Raw genomic sequence first — 14712 nt, forward strand, 5'->3', positions numbered from 1 at the left:
TATGTTATAAAACAAGTTGTTTCCAAGATGGTGATGTTTACTCCCTTTAAGTTTTCTCTTTTTCCTTTGAAATGCCTTGTAGACCCTCCCTTTGTACACACCTTTTTATTTTTCTCTCTTTGACTTTCTCATAGTAGTTTGCTGAGGTCTCTCCTTCCCATGTATCACTTTTTGGCCTTGCATTATAGTTATTTGTATATATGTTTTCTCTCTCCCTCATACCCAATCAGTTTGTAATGTTTGTAAAGACTTGTATAAGTAAAGGTAAGATTTGTAAAGGTAAAGGTTGATGTCTCATTTCATCTTTGTATCCAGATGTTTGGCACAGTGCTTTTCACATATTAGGTGCTTAATAAATGTTTGAATTAAATTGCATTTATTCTGGCTTTAGGATTATTATAGTAGTGGCTACTACCCTGAATCTGATCCAGCCTTAGCTCCCCCCCAGGAGATTACCCCAGACGCCTCTTTCATTGATGATGAAGCGGTAAGTTAACATACTACTTTTATTAATTTTGACTCAAGGACCCCATCCCTGGGGTCAGAAAGCAGAAGCTAAAAGAGATTTGGGTTTCTTAGCTAATTTGTTTTCCAGAAGCATGTTCTCCCAAGCTGTGTTTTTTAGGCTATTTGAAGTGCTACTTCCTTTAGGAAGCCTTCCTTAATTCATGTAAAGGAAGCTAAGAGGCTATGTACCTCATGGTCTTCAAGTCCATATCTGGAGGCCTTCATAGCCCTAGCGTTTAATACTTTCATTTAAAAGACCCATAAAGTTAGTGATATTTATCCTATCTCCATCAATAACATGTAACAGCCCCTCTATGCTTTTGTAATGGACCTTTATAGGTTACTATAGCTAAAAAAAATTATCCATTAATGATCAACCACTAGTGATGAATATCTAAGCACTTTGTCAGACTGTTACTTGGGTTAAGGCACACAGACCATCCTGAAGTGCTTAGTACAGGGTTTCTCGAACAAGAAAATTGTGACCCTCTGGGGATAGTTGTGAAATTTCTGGGACTGTGGAAACTAAAGTTACTTCTTTGCATAGAAGTTCTTTTAAAATTTGCTTCTCTTCCTTTTATCTTTTCATGTCTAAAGCTGAGTTATGTGTTCACCCTTTCCAGCGTTACCATCCTCATGATTATGTTTATTATGATTGTGATGATATCGAAATAATTCCCTTCTCAAAAGCAGGTAGAGGTTATCTTAGTGCTCTCATTGGTGATTGGACTACAGATTTGGATCCAACTCAGGTTTTTGGTAATTTGGGTTATTTGTCTGCCCTCATGCCCTAAAACTCCCCCTTCATGCCCCAAGTGGGTAACTCGTATTTACGTGTGTAACTGGTATTTTTCCGGAAAGACAACAAATAGCAGTTATTAGCCAGGTTTCCTGAGATCCTTTGCCTAGTTTCTTTTGCAAAGGTCTTCTCTCACAACTCTTACTCAACTCAGTATCTCTTCCCTCTCTCCTGTATACTTTTAATGTGTACCTGGCCTAGTAAGACTAAATGAGTTAAAAACAAAAAAACAAAAAACTAGACAAAATTGTGGAGAAACAGCTTTCATTGGAGAAATCCTGAAAATGTTCTGTCAGGTGTTTTTAGATTAAATATAAATTGGATGTAATTGACCCTGTGCAGACTTTCACATATTTGCATCTAACTCTCAGCCATTCTTGCACTGGATCTAGAAGGGCTTCCTGAAGTAGCACTTCAGTTGGAAATGAAAGGAGGAGATGACAAAGAGTATATTATATGGAAGCAGCATTTAGGGTAAAATTCACTAAAAATCCAAGTGATCCAAATTATTTTGCCTCCTAGCCTTTGTCTCACTCTCCTTTACAGGCTACTTGTAACTTTTCTAATTTACATTCTTTCCTAGTTTAAACGGCTTCAGGGCAAGAGGAACCGGGGAAGGGAGGAGATTAATTTTGTGGAGATCAAAGGGGATGACCAGCTCAGTGGAGCCCAGCAGTGGATGACCAAGTCCTTGACAGAAGAAAAAACCATGAAGTCATTCAGCAAGGTAGAATGAGAGGGCTGGTGGGTAGCCTTAGGAGCTGTTGGAAACAGCTAGTCCTCCTCTCCCTCCCTCCCTTCAACAACCCCATGGAAAAAAAAGGGAAAAGCAAACCCATGGAACAAGTATGCATAGTTAATTAGAGCACATTGGCCAAGTTCAAAAATAGGCCTCATGCTATATCTTGCTTCAGCTGATGCTCTTTCTGTCAGAAGGTGAGCGGCATGGCTGCATCATAAGTATTCAGGAATCTTAGCTGGTGATCCCGTTGACCAGAGTTCTTAAGTTCTTCAAAGTTGTTTTTCTTTATATTGTATAAATTGTTCTGCCTCTGCTTATTTCACTGTGCATCAATTTTTAAATATAAATTGTCCTAGGTTTCTCTGAAAACATCCTTTTTATAACTTTGTATGGCATGGTACTATTCCATTCCATTCACATAACACAATTTGTTCAGCCCTTCCCCAATTTATGGACACTCCCATAGCTTCTAGTTCTTTGCTACTACAGAATGAACCTTTTTTTTGTACATATGGGTAATTTCCCTCTTTCTTTGGTATCTGTGGGGTGCTGAAAACAGTTTCAGAAATGTTTCCTTTTCCCAGGTGTTCTCGTGGTGTTTTCACAGAACTTTTAGCAAGCAACTATTTACTGTGAAAAGAACTATACCAGTGATAGTGCATATTAAATATTTGAACTCATGTTCAAATGCAATGTGTTGTTGATAAGAGAGCAGTATTCCCCAACCTAGGTTATGGCTGTAGAAAGATGTTACAGGTTTTTCATTCCTTCCCAAATATTGCTCAACCCACTTTGACATCCTTCTTTCTACCCTGTTGAATCTAATGCTAACTGAGCTCTCTTTAGATGTGGTCACAGTAGCTAAGATGCTGAGTTCTGTATACTTATGTCTTTTGCTACTGTCCTTCCTCTTTCCTCCATTATTGGAACAAGCCTTGTGTTGTCCTTGTGCCCCACTGCCTTCCTATAAGCACAGCTCTATCTGTGCCAGTTTTCATCATTGGGAGTAGGAGTGATCCCTGTACCCCACAATGTGCAGCATCAGATTTAGATATTTTTGATCTAACATGGAAAGAGAAAAATATTGGAAGCCCTGCATTAGCACAGCAGTGATGAGATCAAGGCCATAAGCTTTATTTCTCTCCAGTTTGTGTTGACTCCATTCCATGGGCACAGTTATTCACTAAACATTTTTTTTGGGGGGGGATAAATGGAAAGTTTTATTAGTGTGTTTAAAATAGACTATACAAGTTCAAGATAGGGGAGGTTGATTAGATAGTCATTTGAAAAAAAGAACTGAAGATTTCAATGGATTGCAAACTCGATATAAGTATAAGTGTAATGTGGAAACCAGCAAAATAATTTAGTGGGATTTGGGGCTATACTGAGAGAGCCATAGCTTCCAGGGCTAAGAGGCGCATAGTGCTGCCATGCTCATGCCTGGTTTCATCCTGTGTGGAGTCTTGTGTTAAGATCTTGTGGACACATTTAGGAAAGATGTTGATAAACTGAAGTATCCAGATGAGGGTAAGCAGGATAGTAAAGGGTTTTATGCCTTGTCCTGTAAAATTTAGTTGGAAAGTGCTGAAAAGTTTAGTTTAGAGAAACAAGACTCAAGGTCAGTATATGCTAGATGAGTCCAGGTAGCTCTCCAGCTGCCTCATGGAAGAAGGATGTAATTTACACTGCTTGGCCCTAGAGGGCAGATCAAAAAACAATGGATGGACATTGAGAATATCAGAAAAATGAACACAAAACTTCCCAACAATTAGAGCTATATAAAAGTTTGATGGGTTGTTTTGGAATGTAGTGGAATTCTTTTCTTGGCAGGTCAGAGGTCAGAGGACAGAGGCAGAGGACATTCTTTTTCAGCAATGTATTGGACTGGGTGGCTTCAGAGGTGCTTTTGACTTGAAAATTCTCTAGTGTCTAGAGGGAAAGACTTGGAGTGTGGGAGACCTGGATTTGATCTTATATCTGACAAACACTAGCTAGATCACCAAGTAATTTAACTTCTCTGTACCATAGGGATATGTTTGAAAATATAAATCGGTGATGTATCACTAATCTCATTCAGGCAGAGAAGGACATTTGACTCCATGCTAAGTCTAGGGGTACAAAGAAAGGCAAAAGACAGTCCCTGCTTTCAAGGATCTCACAGTCTAATGGAGGGAACAATATGCAAACAACTGTGGATAAAGCACATTATATACGCAGGATAAATTGGAAATAACAGAAGGAAGGCACAGATGGTGCCTTTAGCCATTTGTTTTGTATCTGAATGTCCCAGGTCATATTAAGCAGGAGGATGTAGTTGGAGCAACATAAATCCATCATCATTTACTGAAAATAAAACAAAAAAGGTACATCCACTAATGGTAGGTCAGTAGCATCATTATTATATGCTAAGGAGAACAGTATTTTTTCAATATACAAAAGAAATAGCCAGCAGTTTCTGCCCTCAGTGAGTTTATTGCTAAATCTGATTTTGTTACTATTACCTGAAGCTTCATTAGTAACCAGAAAGAGTACCCCCAGTTCTCTGGGTGGACCCCCGTGGGAGATTTATAGGACATAGAGGTGGGGGGATAGGAGGTGGAGAGAGTAGCTATAGTTGTGGGAGTTGCAAATTGAAAGAAATGATTGGCTTTCACATGATGGAACTGGAAAGACTTCCCAAAGGAAGGGCAATTCCAGGGGCAAATTGAATGATGAGAGTCTAGTGAGCCAAAGGGCAAGAGGATCTTCTAGGTCTATGGCCCAGGAAGATGGCAGAAGAGAAAAGATCAACTGGTGAAGGAGCTTTTGGGTTGGAAATAAGAGCCAGGCAGTTTGGAGTTGAGTGAAGAAGACAGTCCAAGACAACTTCGGTGTGCTGACTGCAGTTTAGGAAAGAGGAGGCCACTGTCTGTATTGGAGAAATCTAACATGGTAGCAGTACAACCAGGACAGCTCCAGCAAGTATGCTAAGTGAACCTGAATTTTCTGCCGAGTGATCTAATTTCATTGTTTTTTAAAATAAACAGCTGCAGATCTGGGTTTTCAGCTGATTTTCTTCCCAAGAGCTACAACCAAATAATTTCTTAAATATCTATTCTGAATTTTTTCTTGATCTTAGCACCAGCTCTATATGTCAGGGAACTTTTGGAGAGATCTGCCTTCCCAGACTGACAGTTTCTTTCTTTACCTTACAGAAGAAGGGTGAGCAGCCAACAGGCCAGCAGAGGCGAAAACACCAAATCACATATCTGATTCACCAGGTGAGCCAGGGCAAGGACCTCAGCCTCCCCACTCACATAGCTTTTGGACACTATTTTGAAGCCTGAGATCAGGTTCTGCAGAGGGAAGTTGCCTGAAATGTGGCCATCCTTAATCACTAAATTAATTTACAGCTATGCCACTAGGTGGCGATAGTTTCCTTTGGGATTGTCACCCCGTTTTTAACCTCCAGAAGAAATCCTGTATATATATATGTGTTTTGTTTTAAGCAAGCCATTTTCTAAAAGGTTCCCTCATAGGATTCCTTAAACTAATTGACTCCTCCTCAAAACTGATTTTCCAAAATTCAGTTTCTATCCAAATTTTCAGAAGCACATTTAGTGCATAAAAAGTGAATTATGCTTGTGTAATTAACACTTTAGTCACCTCAGGACCAGAGTAAAGCAGTAACAGAGGTAAATCTGATAAAGCAAATAACCTTTAATTTCTCTGTGGTTTTGGGATGTCTTTGTTTTTGTTTTGAATATTACTTTATAGCAACTCTTGAATATTTGAATACCTAGGAGTAGCTCATTTACATATCACTTTTTCTGAAAACATTCTTTAGAGGCTAGTTTTTTCTCCCATATAGAGGTAAGTATTTTCTCCCATTTTATACAAAAAATTGAGGCATATTAAGGCTAAAAGACTTGTCCAGAATTCAGTCAGATTTTGGAGTTGAATTTAGGACTCTCCTAACTCTTCCAACTCTCTTTCAACTTGAGATCACAAATGAGATAATATAAAGTGCTTTGCAAACCTTGAATCATTTTATAAACATCAGCCATTAATATTATACTCGGCTCTTTTTAGCATGTCAGACTTTATGCTAGGCATTGTAGGGGAGGCAGAAATGTTAAATATGATCTCCTTAAGTAAAATACCCATAGCAAATATTTTTCATTTTTCTTGTGGTATTTTCACCTTCCCCAGTTCAGTGATCTTTGATGTAATCGTTGTCTCTAGTCTTAGCCCTGCAACCATTAGGGAAAATAAGCTATTGCAGGATTTCAGTGGCTACATGATTTATAACCGAATGAGAATCTCTTACAAAACAAAAATTCTGTCACTTGCTTCCAGGAAAAGTAAGAGTCAGGCATTGTTTTTTGGGGGGGAAGGATCTTCTTAGATGGGTGAGTGATGCTATTCATTTCTAGGAGGAAGCAGGGAGCAGTTGAGCTAGGGGACAAGTGGGGAAAGTAAATAGCTACTCAGTATTGTTATAATTAGTCATCATTCACATTTAGATAGTATTTTAAGGTTTACATGCCCTCTAGTAAATCATTTCAACACCCTCACCCAAAAACATGGTGTGACTTTCCCATCTACTTGGGCCTGTAGAGATCTGGGCTTTGGATTGTTATCACAATGGAAAAATTTGGAATCAGGTATCTCCCAGGGGCAAGAGAAAAAACTTTTAGTAAACTAAATCTTTTCCTAAAATTTTCTTCCTGACTCTAGGCTAAGGAGCGAGAGTTGGAGCTGAAGAATACCTGGTCAGAGAACAAGCTCAGTCGTCGGCAAACCCAAGCCAAATATGGATTCTAGGCTTCTGGAACTGATTTCCTCAAGGATCCCATCTTCCCCTTTCCCCAGTACAAGGTGGCCTGGCCTTGTCCTTCCCAGCTAACACCTTTGGGAGCCCCAGCAGCTCCAAGTCCAGGACCTTTTTCCCTAGGGCCCCAGCCATCACCTCCTTGAGAAGGAACACATTGGATTTCATTTTCTTAATAAAACTTAGAAAATGCAGCTTCCACATCTCTTGGGGCCAACAAAGACTCCCAAGTGACTCTTCCAGAAACAACTGTTGAATTCTAGGTTGGGAACTTGGCTCCCTAACAGGGTGAAATGACTGGTTGAATTCTGGATTTTGTTTTTTTGTTTTTGTTTTTGTTTTTTTAAACAAAAACAAAGATGTCTGTTGAAATAAAACATCCATCCTGACAGAAGCTGCTTACCCTGCACCCTTCCTCCTCCTCTGGTGTGGTTTCCTTTCTCTGAACCACACCTCTTTATTTGTTGTTCTTTGCTCCTAATTTTGTTTGTACCTTGTGTAAAGTACTCTCTGATAACTTCCTGGGTTGCCTCCTTATTGATTGCTTCTCTTTTGGCCCTGCCACTTAAGGGGAGGTTTTGGTGGCTGAGAGAAGGTTCAAGTTGGGGTCATGGAACATAACTTCCTGCTTGCCTTTCCAAACCCTGCCACCTGAGAGGTTAAATATAAAGGAAGGAACTATCTGACTTTTAAGAGTTTGAATCCTAGGAGTAGGTGAGGTGCTGAACTCTCTAATGATTAAAATGAGCATCAATGGTTTTTAGTCTGGGGCCAATTTGAAAACTGCTTGGAGGCAGGGGCCTGGACCAAATGACCTTGGAGGTCCCTTCATACTTGTAACTTAAGATTTTCCATCCCTTAAAGGAGTGCAGTAGGTCCCTGGACTCCAGCTTGCTTCCTATTAGAGCAGTAAATTGTGGGAATATTAGTAGTAGATACTATGTTATAAGCTCTGTCCCTAGTACTATGAAGTAACTATTGTTGCAACCCTTAAGTGTTTAGAGTTCAGTTAGGAGTATAGAACAACATTCAAGTATATATAGTGCAAGCTATGTGTATACATAAATAATTGAGGGAACTTGTCTACAGAAATGTGAACTAGTACAGAAAGTTGTAGGGAATTGGAATCTCATTATAAAGGAAGGGGTGGGGGAAGGGTCAGGCATAGGACAGGATTTTTCCCAGTGAGCTATAAGGAGTGACTGTTCTTTGAGCAGGCAGGGGTAGGGTTGAATAATTCTTGGGTCAACCTCAGACAGTTGGGGAGAGGTCAAGAGAGTGGTTTAGAGAGGTGTGATGACCAGGATGGAATGTGTGAAAATGGAACGGTCAGGACTCAGGCAAATGCTTTGTGATATCCCTGGCTTTATGTCCCTGGGTAAGTTAGGAGTCTGTTTCTCATTAAGTATAGAGGAGAGTTTCATCATTTACAGGAAAACCGTGGGCATATCTGAAATCTGACCTACTTCAGGTTGGAGCCAGACAGGTTCATGTGGTCCACAAGGGGCACTCAGGCTCTGTCTACCTGACAGTCAGTCCATCCATTGGCAATGTATACACAGTCTCTATGCAGGAAGACAGTGATGGTTGGGCAGTAAGGGCTGATGCACTGGGTCTATAGAACATCTAGCAGATTCACAGGCCCAAAGAGTGCAAAATGATCCAATTTATCCATAGAAGCCTCCAAAATTAGATGGTACTGCCCACTTCCAATCCTTTTTTGTACTTAGTACATTGTAGATTTAACCAAATGGAGTCCTTAATTCCTGAGTTGTCACTCTAAGATGGCAGCTTGGAGAAGTAGAAGGAACCCTGGAGAGGGAGTCAAGGACCTGGGTTTAAGTCTTAGCTCTGTCATTTAATTTTTCTGTAGCATTTTACATATGGTTTCTATTTTTATTTCTGTTCTATTTATTATTCTCATTTCATAGATGAACAAATAGACTGAAGAGTGAAGAGGCTTGCCTTGAGAAATAAAGGCTACAGATGCCATAATGACTTAGGCAGGTCTCTGCCTCAGTTTCTTCATCTTTGAAAGTGTGTTAGACTAAGTGGCTTCCAAGGTTCCTTCCAGCTCTAAATTTAAGATCACAATAATTGATTGTTTTTTTTACTTGAATTTTACTTGAATTCCCAATATGTTGACAATAGTTTTTGTGTTGATACTTAATAGTTGAGCCTTTGAATCTCATGAAAGATGATGTGATAGAAGTTTGGGATGCAGAATAAAATTAATTCAGACTTCAAGGAACATGAGGGGAAATAGAAAAAAACATCTTATTGACTGAAATGTTAGAAACATTGAGTTGAAAAGAGGGAACATTGAACTTAAATGTGGAAACATTAATGCTGGAAAATTGGGCTTGAAATTGGGCAGAATTTTTTGGGAAGGTTTTTTGAGACTCATGAAAATGTGGGGAGAAAGACTGGTGATGGGGAGATTTTTTTTTTGTCAGTATAGGGGCTAGTATAGAGCAGGGATAATAGAGGAGGGGGATGGGGGAAAAGCTTGGGTAAGATAGAGCTTCAGGAAGTTGATGACAAGGACTGGTGGAAAGTCTTTGAGAAGTTTGTAATTGGTCCTGAAAGTAGGGGGGGAAATGTTGGAATTGCAAGAACCAAAGTGAAGTTACTAAGGAGAAGTAGAAGAAAAGCCAGAGCAAAGACCCACCAGTGGTTTGATGGCAACCTTGCTTGGGAAGTAGTCTGTCTCTTGGTGGAGTGAAGCAAAGATGACAGATATTTTCCTTTCCTATTCTAAGACATTTTGCCTGGGGTGAGGGGCCCCAGTTTGGTACTCAGACAAGCTGGGTAATTGGAAATTGGGCAAGAATAGCCCCCAGGAAGAACAAATATCCTCAGGAGATAATGAAAGGGTCCTATTAGCTATAGTCCTAGTGGGGGTCATTAAGGTTGAAGGCTTTGGGTGGCAGTGGTAGTGATAGTGATCAATTCAGTGATGATATAACCTTTGTGTAGTTTCACTTGTTGTGACTGCCTTTTTTTTTTTTAACTTCTCTATTTCCCTTTCTGTCTTTTTACTTTTTTGCCCTATTCTTAGCCCTTCCCATCTGCACTAAAATGTCCCATCTTGAAACCATTCTGAACTCTCTTGATTCAGGTTTCCCTGAAGTAGGTGCTGATGGTGAAGTGAGTGAAGATGTACAGGCGTGGAAGGTCATGCTTGCAGGAGTGAGGAGGAGCCATAGTGTACCATGTGCTTTGTAAAAGTTTCTCACACCTTAGAGATCATGTGGTCTAACTCTCTCATACATCTCCCTACCTGTCCCATTTTACAGACGAGGACTGGATTTGCCCTTATGTTGGGATAGATAGTTGAGAAAGGGCTTATTTGTAATGGATGGGGAGAATATAAGGCAACTGGGATCAAGTCGACAAGCATTTATTAAAGACCTACAGTTTTCCAGTCCCTGTGCTAAGATCTGGGTGCTTGAGGTGAATTTCCCCTAATCCTTAGGTCTGCCTAAGGATTTGATAGACCTGTCTTCAAAATGCTTCTGCCTTGTTGGCTAAAGGAGTAGGTGGGATGAAAGAATGTGGAGGGGTATATTTGGGATCTTGGAAGAGCAGAGTAGGAAGAAGCTGGAGAGAGAAAGGAAAGACAGCCATGGCTAATGAGACCTGGAGGTTAGAGCACACTAGAGATTCAATCATGGGGATAACATCTGGGGTAGTGAGGAGAATAAGAGGGGCTAGTTTGTTACCAAAGTAGGTGGGATAGATTAGACAGGAAAAAGGCCTTTCTTGTTCTCAGCAAGTTGCAGATAAGCCTAGAAGTTGAGGGACTGAGCCAGGAGAGGTGCTTACCTTGAGCAGAAGGAGGAATAGGATTGGATTCAACTCAACTTAAATTTTTATAGTACTTTAAGGTTTAACAAGATCACCTTGCAGAGTCAGAATCAGCTGTGATATGTCAGACAACTCCCGTATGTTTGATAACCTTGCTGAACAGAGAAGTTGCCAGCTTAGCAGATTTGCCTCTGCACTCTTTATAAGCTGTTCAGCATTTTTCATGTCCCACAGCTGGACTCCTTAGCACAGCCCCAGTTTCCAATTACATCTCTGCAGGGGTGTCCCACAGCCCTGTAAAGAATACTAGTCCTGCTTGGGGTGGAAATTGGTTGAGGGGAGGTCTGTAAGGCCAGTGTCAACTGAATCCAAATGGAGTTATCTGTTAGATATAATAGCACTTTTTATGAGGAGGCATTAAGTTGGAAAGCCTGGGAATCGATGTCAAGAGACCTGGGTTGTCCCAGCCTTACCTCTTAGCTGAATGACATTGACTAAACCCTTCATCTCTCTAACCATCAGCTTCCTCATCATTACACCCATATATTGGTACAAATATGGCTGGACCCCTTTGATAAGATTTCTGAAAAGGCCGGAACATACAGATATTTGCTGGAAAATTGCTGGTTGTAAGGTAAATTCAGGATTTTAAGAAAAAAAAAATGTTTGCAGTGGGAAGGAGCACAGGCAGTATGACCATGGATTAATACGGATTAATACAGAACTATAGAAGGTTATTAAAACTACATGAAGCATGGGTATAAATGTATATTCTCATTAAAGTGGTTTATATCACTTAGTCAACAACCTTGTGAGGTAAATAAGGCACATGTAATCTTTTATAAACAAGGCAATTAAATTCAACAAGGGTTTATTTAACGCTTGAATATGCAAGGCTGTGTTAGGTGTTTAGGATACCATGATGGGGTGGGGAAAATCTTAACATACAGCATGTAACAGCCTTGTTGAAGCTTCCCAACAATCCTGTATACTGAAGATATTGTCCTCATTTTTCAGAAGAAGAAACTCAGAATGAGAGATTATGACTTGCTCAGGGTTACATAACTAGTAAGAATGCTTGAGGCCTACTTTTGAACCATGCAGTCTTTCTGACTCCAAGCCCAGGGTTCTATGCACTGTATTATACTGCTTCTTAAAAAAAAAAAAAATACGGTCAGCCATTTAAGGGCAAAGGAAAGATGGAGACAAAATGCTGTAAGAAGTTTGAGGAGGGAGAAGTCAACTTCAGCTGAGGGAAAGAAGGAAGGAAATAAGCATCTACTGTGACAGTCACTGTGCTAAGGTCTTTCCAAATTTCTCATTTGATCCCCACAACCACCCTGGGAAGTAGGTGCTATTATTATCCTCATTTTACAGATGAGGAAATAGCCTGAGAGGTTAAGTGACTGGCCCGCGGTCATGAAACTAGTCTGAAGTTACATTTGAATTCAGGTTTCTGATTCCAAGTTCAACACTATCCACTGTTCTACTTAACTGCCTCAGATTTAGAAGGATATCAATGGGATAAGAAATGATTTCTAGACACGGGGAAATTTACAAAGTTGAGAGCAGAATGAGATTGAGAAACAACCCATAGTCTTCTGGGTGAGCTTGATGGAGAGTGTAAAGCCAAGCAAAGCAAGGCTAGAAAGGTAGATTGGAGCCAGATCGTGGACAATCTTGTCAAGTTAAGGATTTTGTTTATTATCCTATAGGCAATAGGGAGGCACTGACAATCTTTGTCTGGGGGCTTGATATGGTCAGAGTTTTAGAAGGATTTTGGAAGCTGCATGGAATATGAACTCAATAGAGACTGGAGACAGACCACTTAAGCAGCTATTACAGTATAACAAGTGAGAGGTGATGAAGGTGGTGCCATTAGGATTGGATAAGAGGAAAAATAATTGTGAGATATGGCAACAGGACTTGGTAATTAGTTAGAAGGGAGTGAAGGAGAAGGGAAAAAATCAAAGATTAAACCAGGGGTTTGGGATAATTAGGAGGAGGATGATGTCATTAATAGAAAAAAGGTTAGGGGGATGAGCAAGGTGGAATAGTTTTTTGAGTAAGGGGGTGGAGTGGGGGAATCTATTTTGGTCATTGTAGAAGCACATCTAAGTGGAGATACCTAACAAGCATCTGAAAACCTGGGACTAGAGTTTAGCAATAAATAATATAGATAACGTATCTCTAAAATTTCAATACACTTTTCATATCTCATATCATACAACAAGCCCATGAAGTAGGTGCCATTAATATTCCCTTTCTAGCAATTGAGGAAACTGAGAAAAGTTAGGTGACTTGCCTAGGGTCACACAGCCAGTAAATATATGTGAGGCCAGATTTGAATTTGACAATTCCAAGTTCAGTGCTCTATTCAGCATACCACCTAGCTGTCTGGGTAGAGATTAGGCCCAGATAGAGATTCGGGAATCATTTGCAAACAGGTAATTGAATACCCAGGATGGTAGTCAAAATAAGAGAGCAGCCCCAAAAGATTATGACCTGCCCAAGGTGTCACCACTGCTACGTGGCAAACTGAGGCAAACTTAGAACCCAGATTTCCTAACTCAAAACTCCATCTTCTCATTGTCCATTTACCTCCATAATTTGTGCTCCCACTTTTCGTATTGCATTTCTCCTGTCCAGTGGTGCTTCTTTACAGGCTGATCCCTGGATTAGTCTGTATAGATCATTTTAAATCTGGTTTTGCTCCTTTACACATCGTGACATGCTAGCTGAAAATCGAGGTGGTATGAGCCTATTTCATTATCTCTGCTCTTCTTGGGGTCCAAAACTCTAGTGCGTTCCATGTAAAAGGGACTTAATATATTTATTGAATTGCATCTCAGTGAACTGACTCCTATTATAGTAACCCATTTCCTCCTGTGATGATAACTGCTCACCTCCAATCCACCTTTTATTTCAATTTTTTCTCTCAACCCCACCCTCATCAAAAGGGAGGTATTTGGGGATTGCTGGCTTGCCTTGGTGGCATCCTGACTTGGTTCAGCAAATACTTGCCTCTAAGCTGGAAGGGAAAGTCAAAGTTCCCTAGGGCTGGTAGTCATGTTAGAAGGGAAAGGGCAGACCAAACCCAGTCCCAGAGAATAAGGAGCAGGGAAAGGATTGGGTGACAGGGAGAGGGAGAAGTCTGCATTCAAATTCATAGACTCATCTGTTATCATATAATGTTGGAGTTAGAAGGGACCTGTCAGATCTAGTCCAACTTCTTCATTTTACAGCTGAGGAAACTGATCCCTATAGAAGTAATGACTTATTCAAAGCTATCCAATAACTTCATGGTACAGCTTGGACTCTAAACCAAGCTTTTGGACTCAAAATCCTATATTCTTTCTGCCACACTATCTTGTATCTCTTGCTCCTACTGTAGACTATGGTAGGAATGGGTCCAGAACCAGGGGTGAGAAAACCTGCAGCCTCGAGGCCACATGTGGCCCTCTAGGTCCTCAAGTGCAGCCCTCTGACTGAATCCAAACTTCACAGAACATTTGTTCTGACTCCAGACAATTGGTTTTCCTTTGGGAGACTTCAAGGAGAGGACAGAGACCCCATGCAGTGGTTACAGTTTGCATCTTGTAGAGGTGCTGCAAGGAGATCAAGAGGAAAGGGGGAACATAGCCACTGTCCTGGGTGAACCCCTATTTCAGTGGGGAAGATAGAACCCAGACAGATCAACACAACAACTATAAACGTATCTGGAGGGAGCTCTAGGCATCAGTGATGGGCTACTGGGGAAGGTGAGTGGGGGAAATGGAGCTGGCAAGATGATGATGTCAGTATTGGAGGGCTTCACAGAGAAGTTAAATTATTAGTAACTTCACAGCATCACCAGTCACAAAAGGTTAGAGCTAAAAGGTCTCGATTAGAGGTCATCTAATAAAATTCCTTCATATTACAGGGTGAGGAAACTGAGGAACAAAAAAGGGAAAAAAACTTGGCCAAAGTCACATGACTAGTGACAGAATTTAAAAACCAGGCCAGACTTAGCATCTGTGGAATGGAGTTCAAAAGGGAGGA

At 40.5% G+C, this 14712-nt stretch overlaps 1 protein-coding gene across 1 annotated transcript in view; it reads left to right on the forward strand.

The window, feature by feature from the left end:
* The window catches only part of PRCC (proline rich mitotic checkpoint control factor), a 36999-nt gene extending 29744 nt beyond the window's left edge, over window positions 1-7255 (forward strand). The window contains exons 4-7 of the mRNA XM_072647280.1: window positions 392-487; window positions 1890-2033; window positions 5243-5308; window positions 6768-7255. Of these exons, the coding sequence (XP_072503381.1) occupies window positions 392-487; window positions 1890-2033; window positions 5243-5308; window positions 6768-6854 (393 nt within the window). The 3' untranslated portion in view covers window positions 6855-7255. The remainder of the gene's footprint in view (window positions 1-391; window positions 488-1889; window positions 2034-5242; window positions 5309-6767) is intronic.
* The last annotated feature ends 7457 nt before the right edge of the window (window positions 7256-14712 follow it).

This window comes from Notamacropus eugenii, chromosome 2, assembly GCF_028372415.1.
Source record: "Notamacropus eugenii isolate mMacEug1 chromosome 2, mMacEug1.pri_v2, whole genome shotgun sequence".
Lineage (NCBI taxonomy): Eukaryota > Metazoa > Chordata > Mammalia > Diprotodontia > Macropodidae > Notamacropus > Notamacropus eugenii.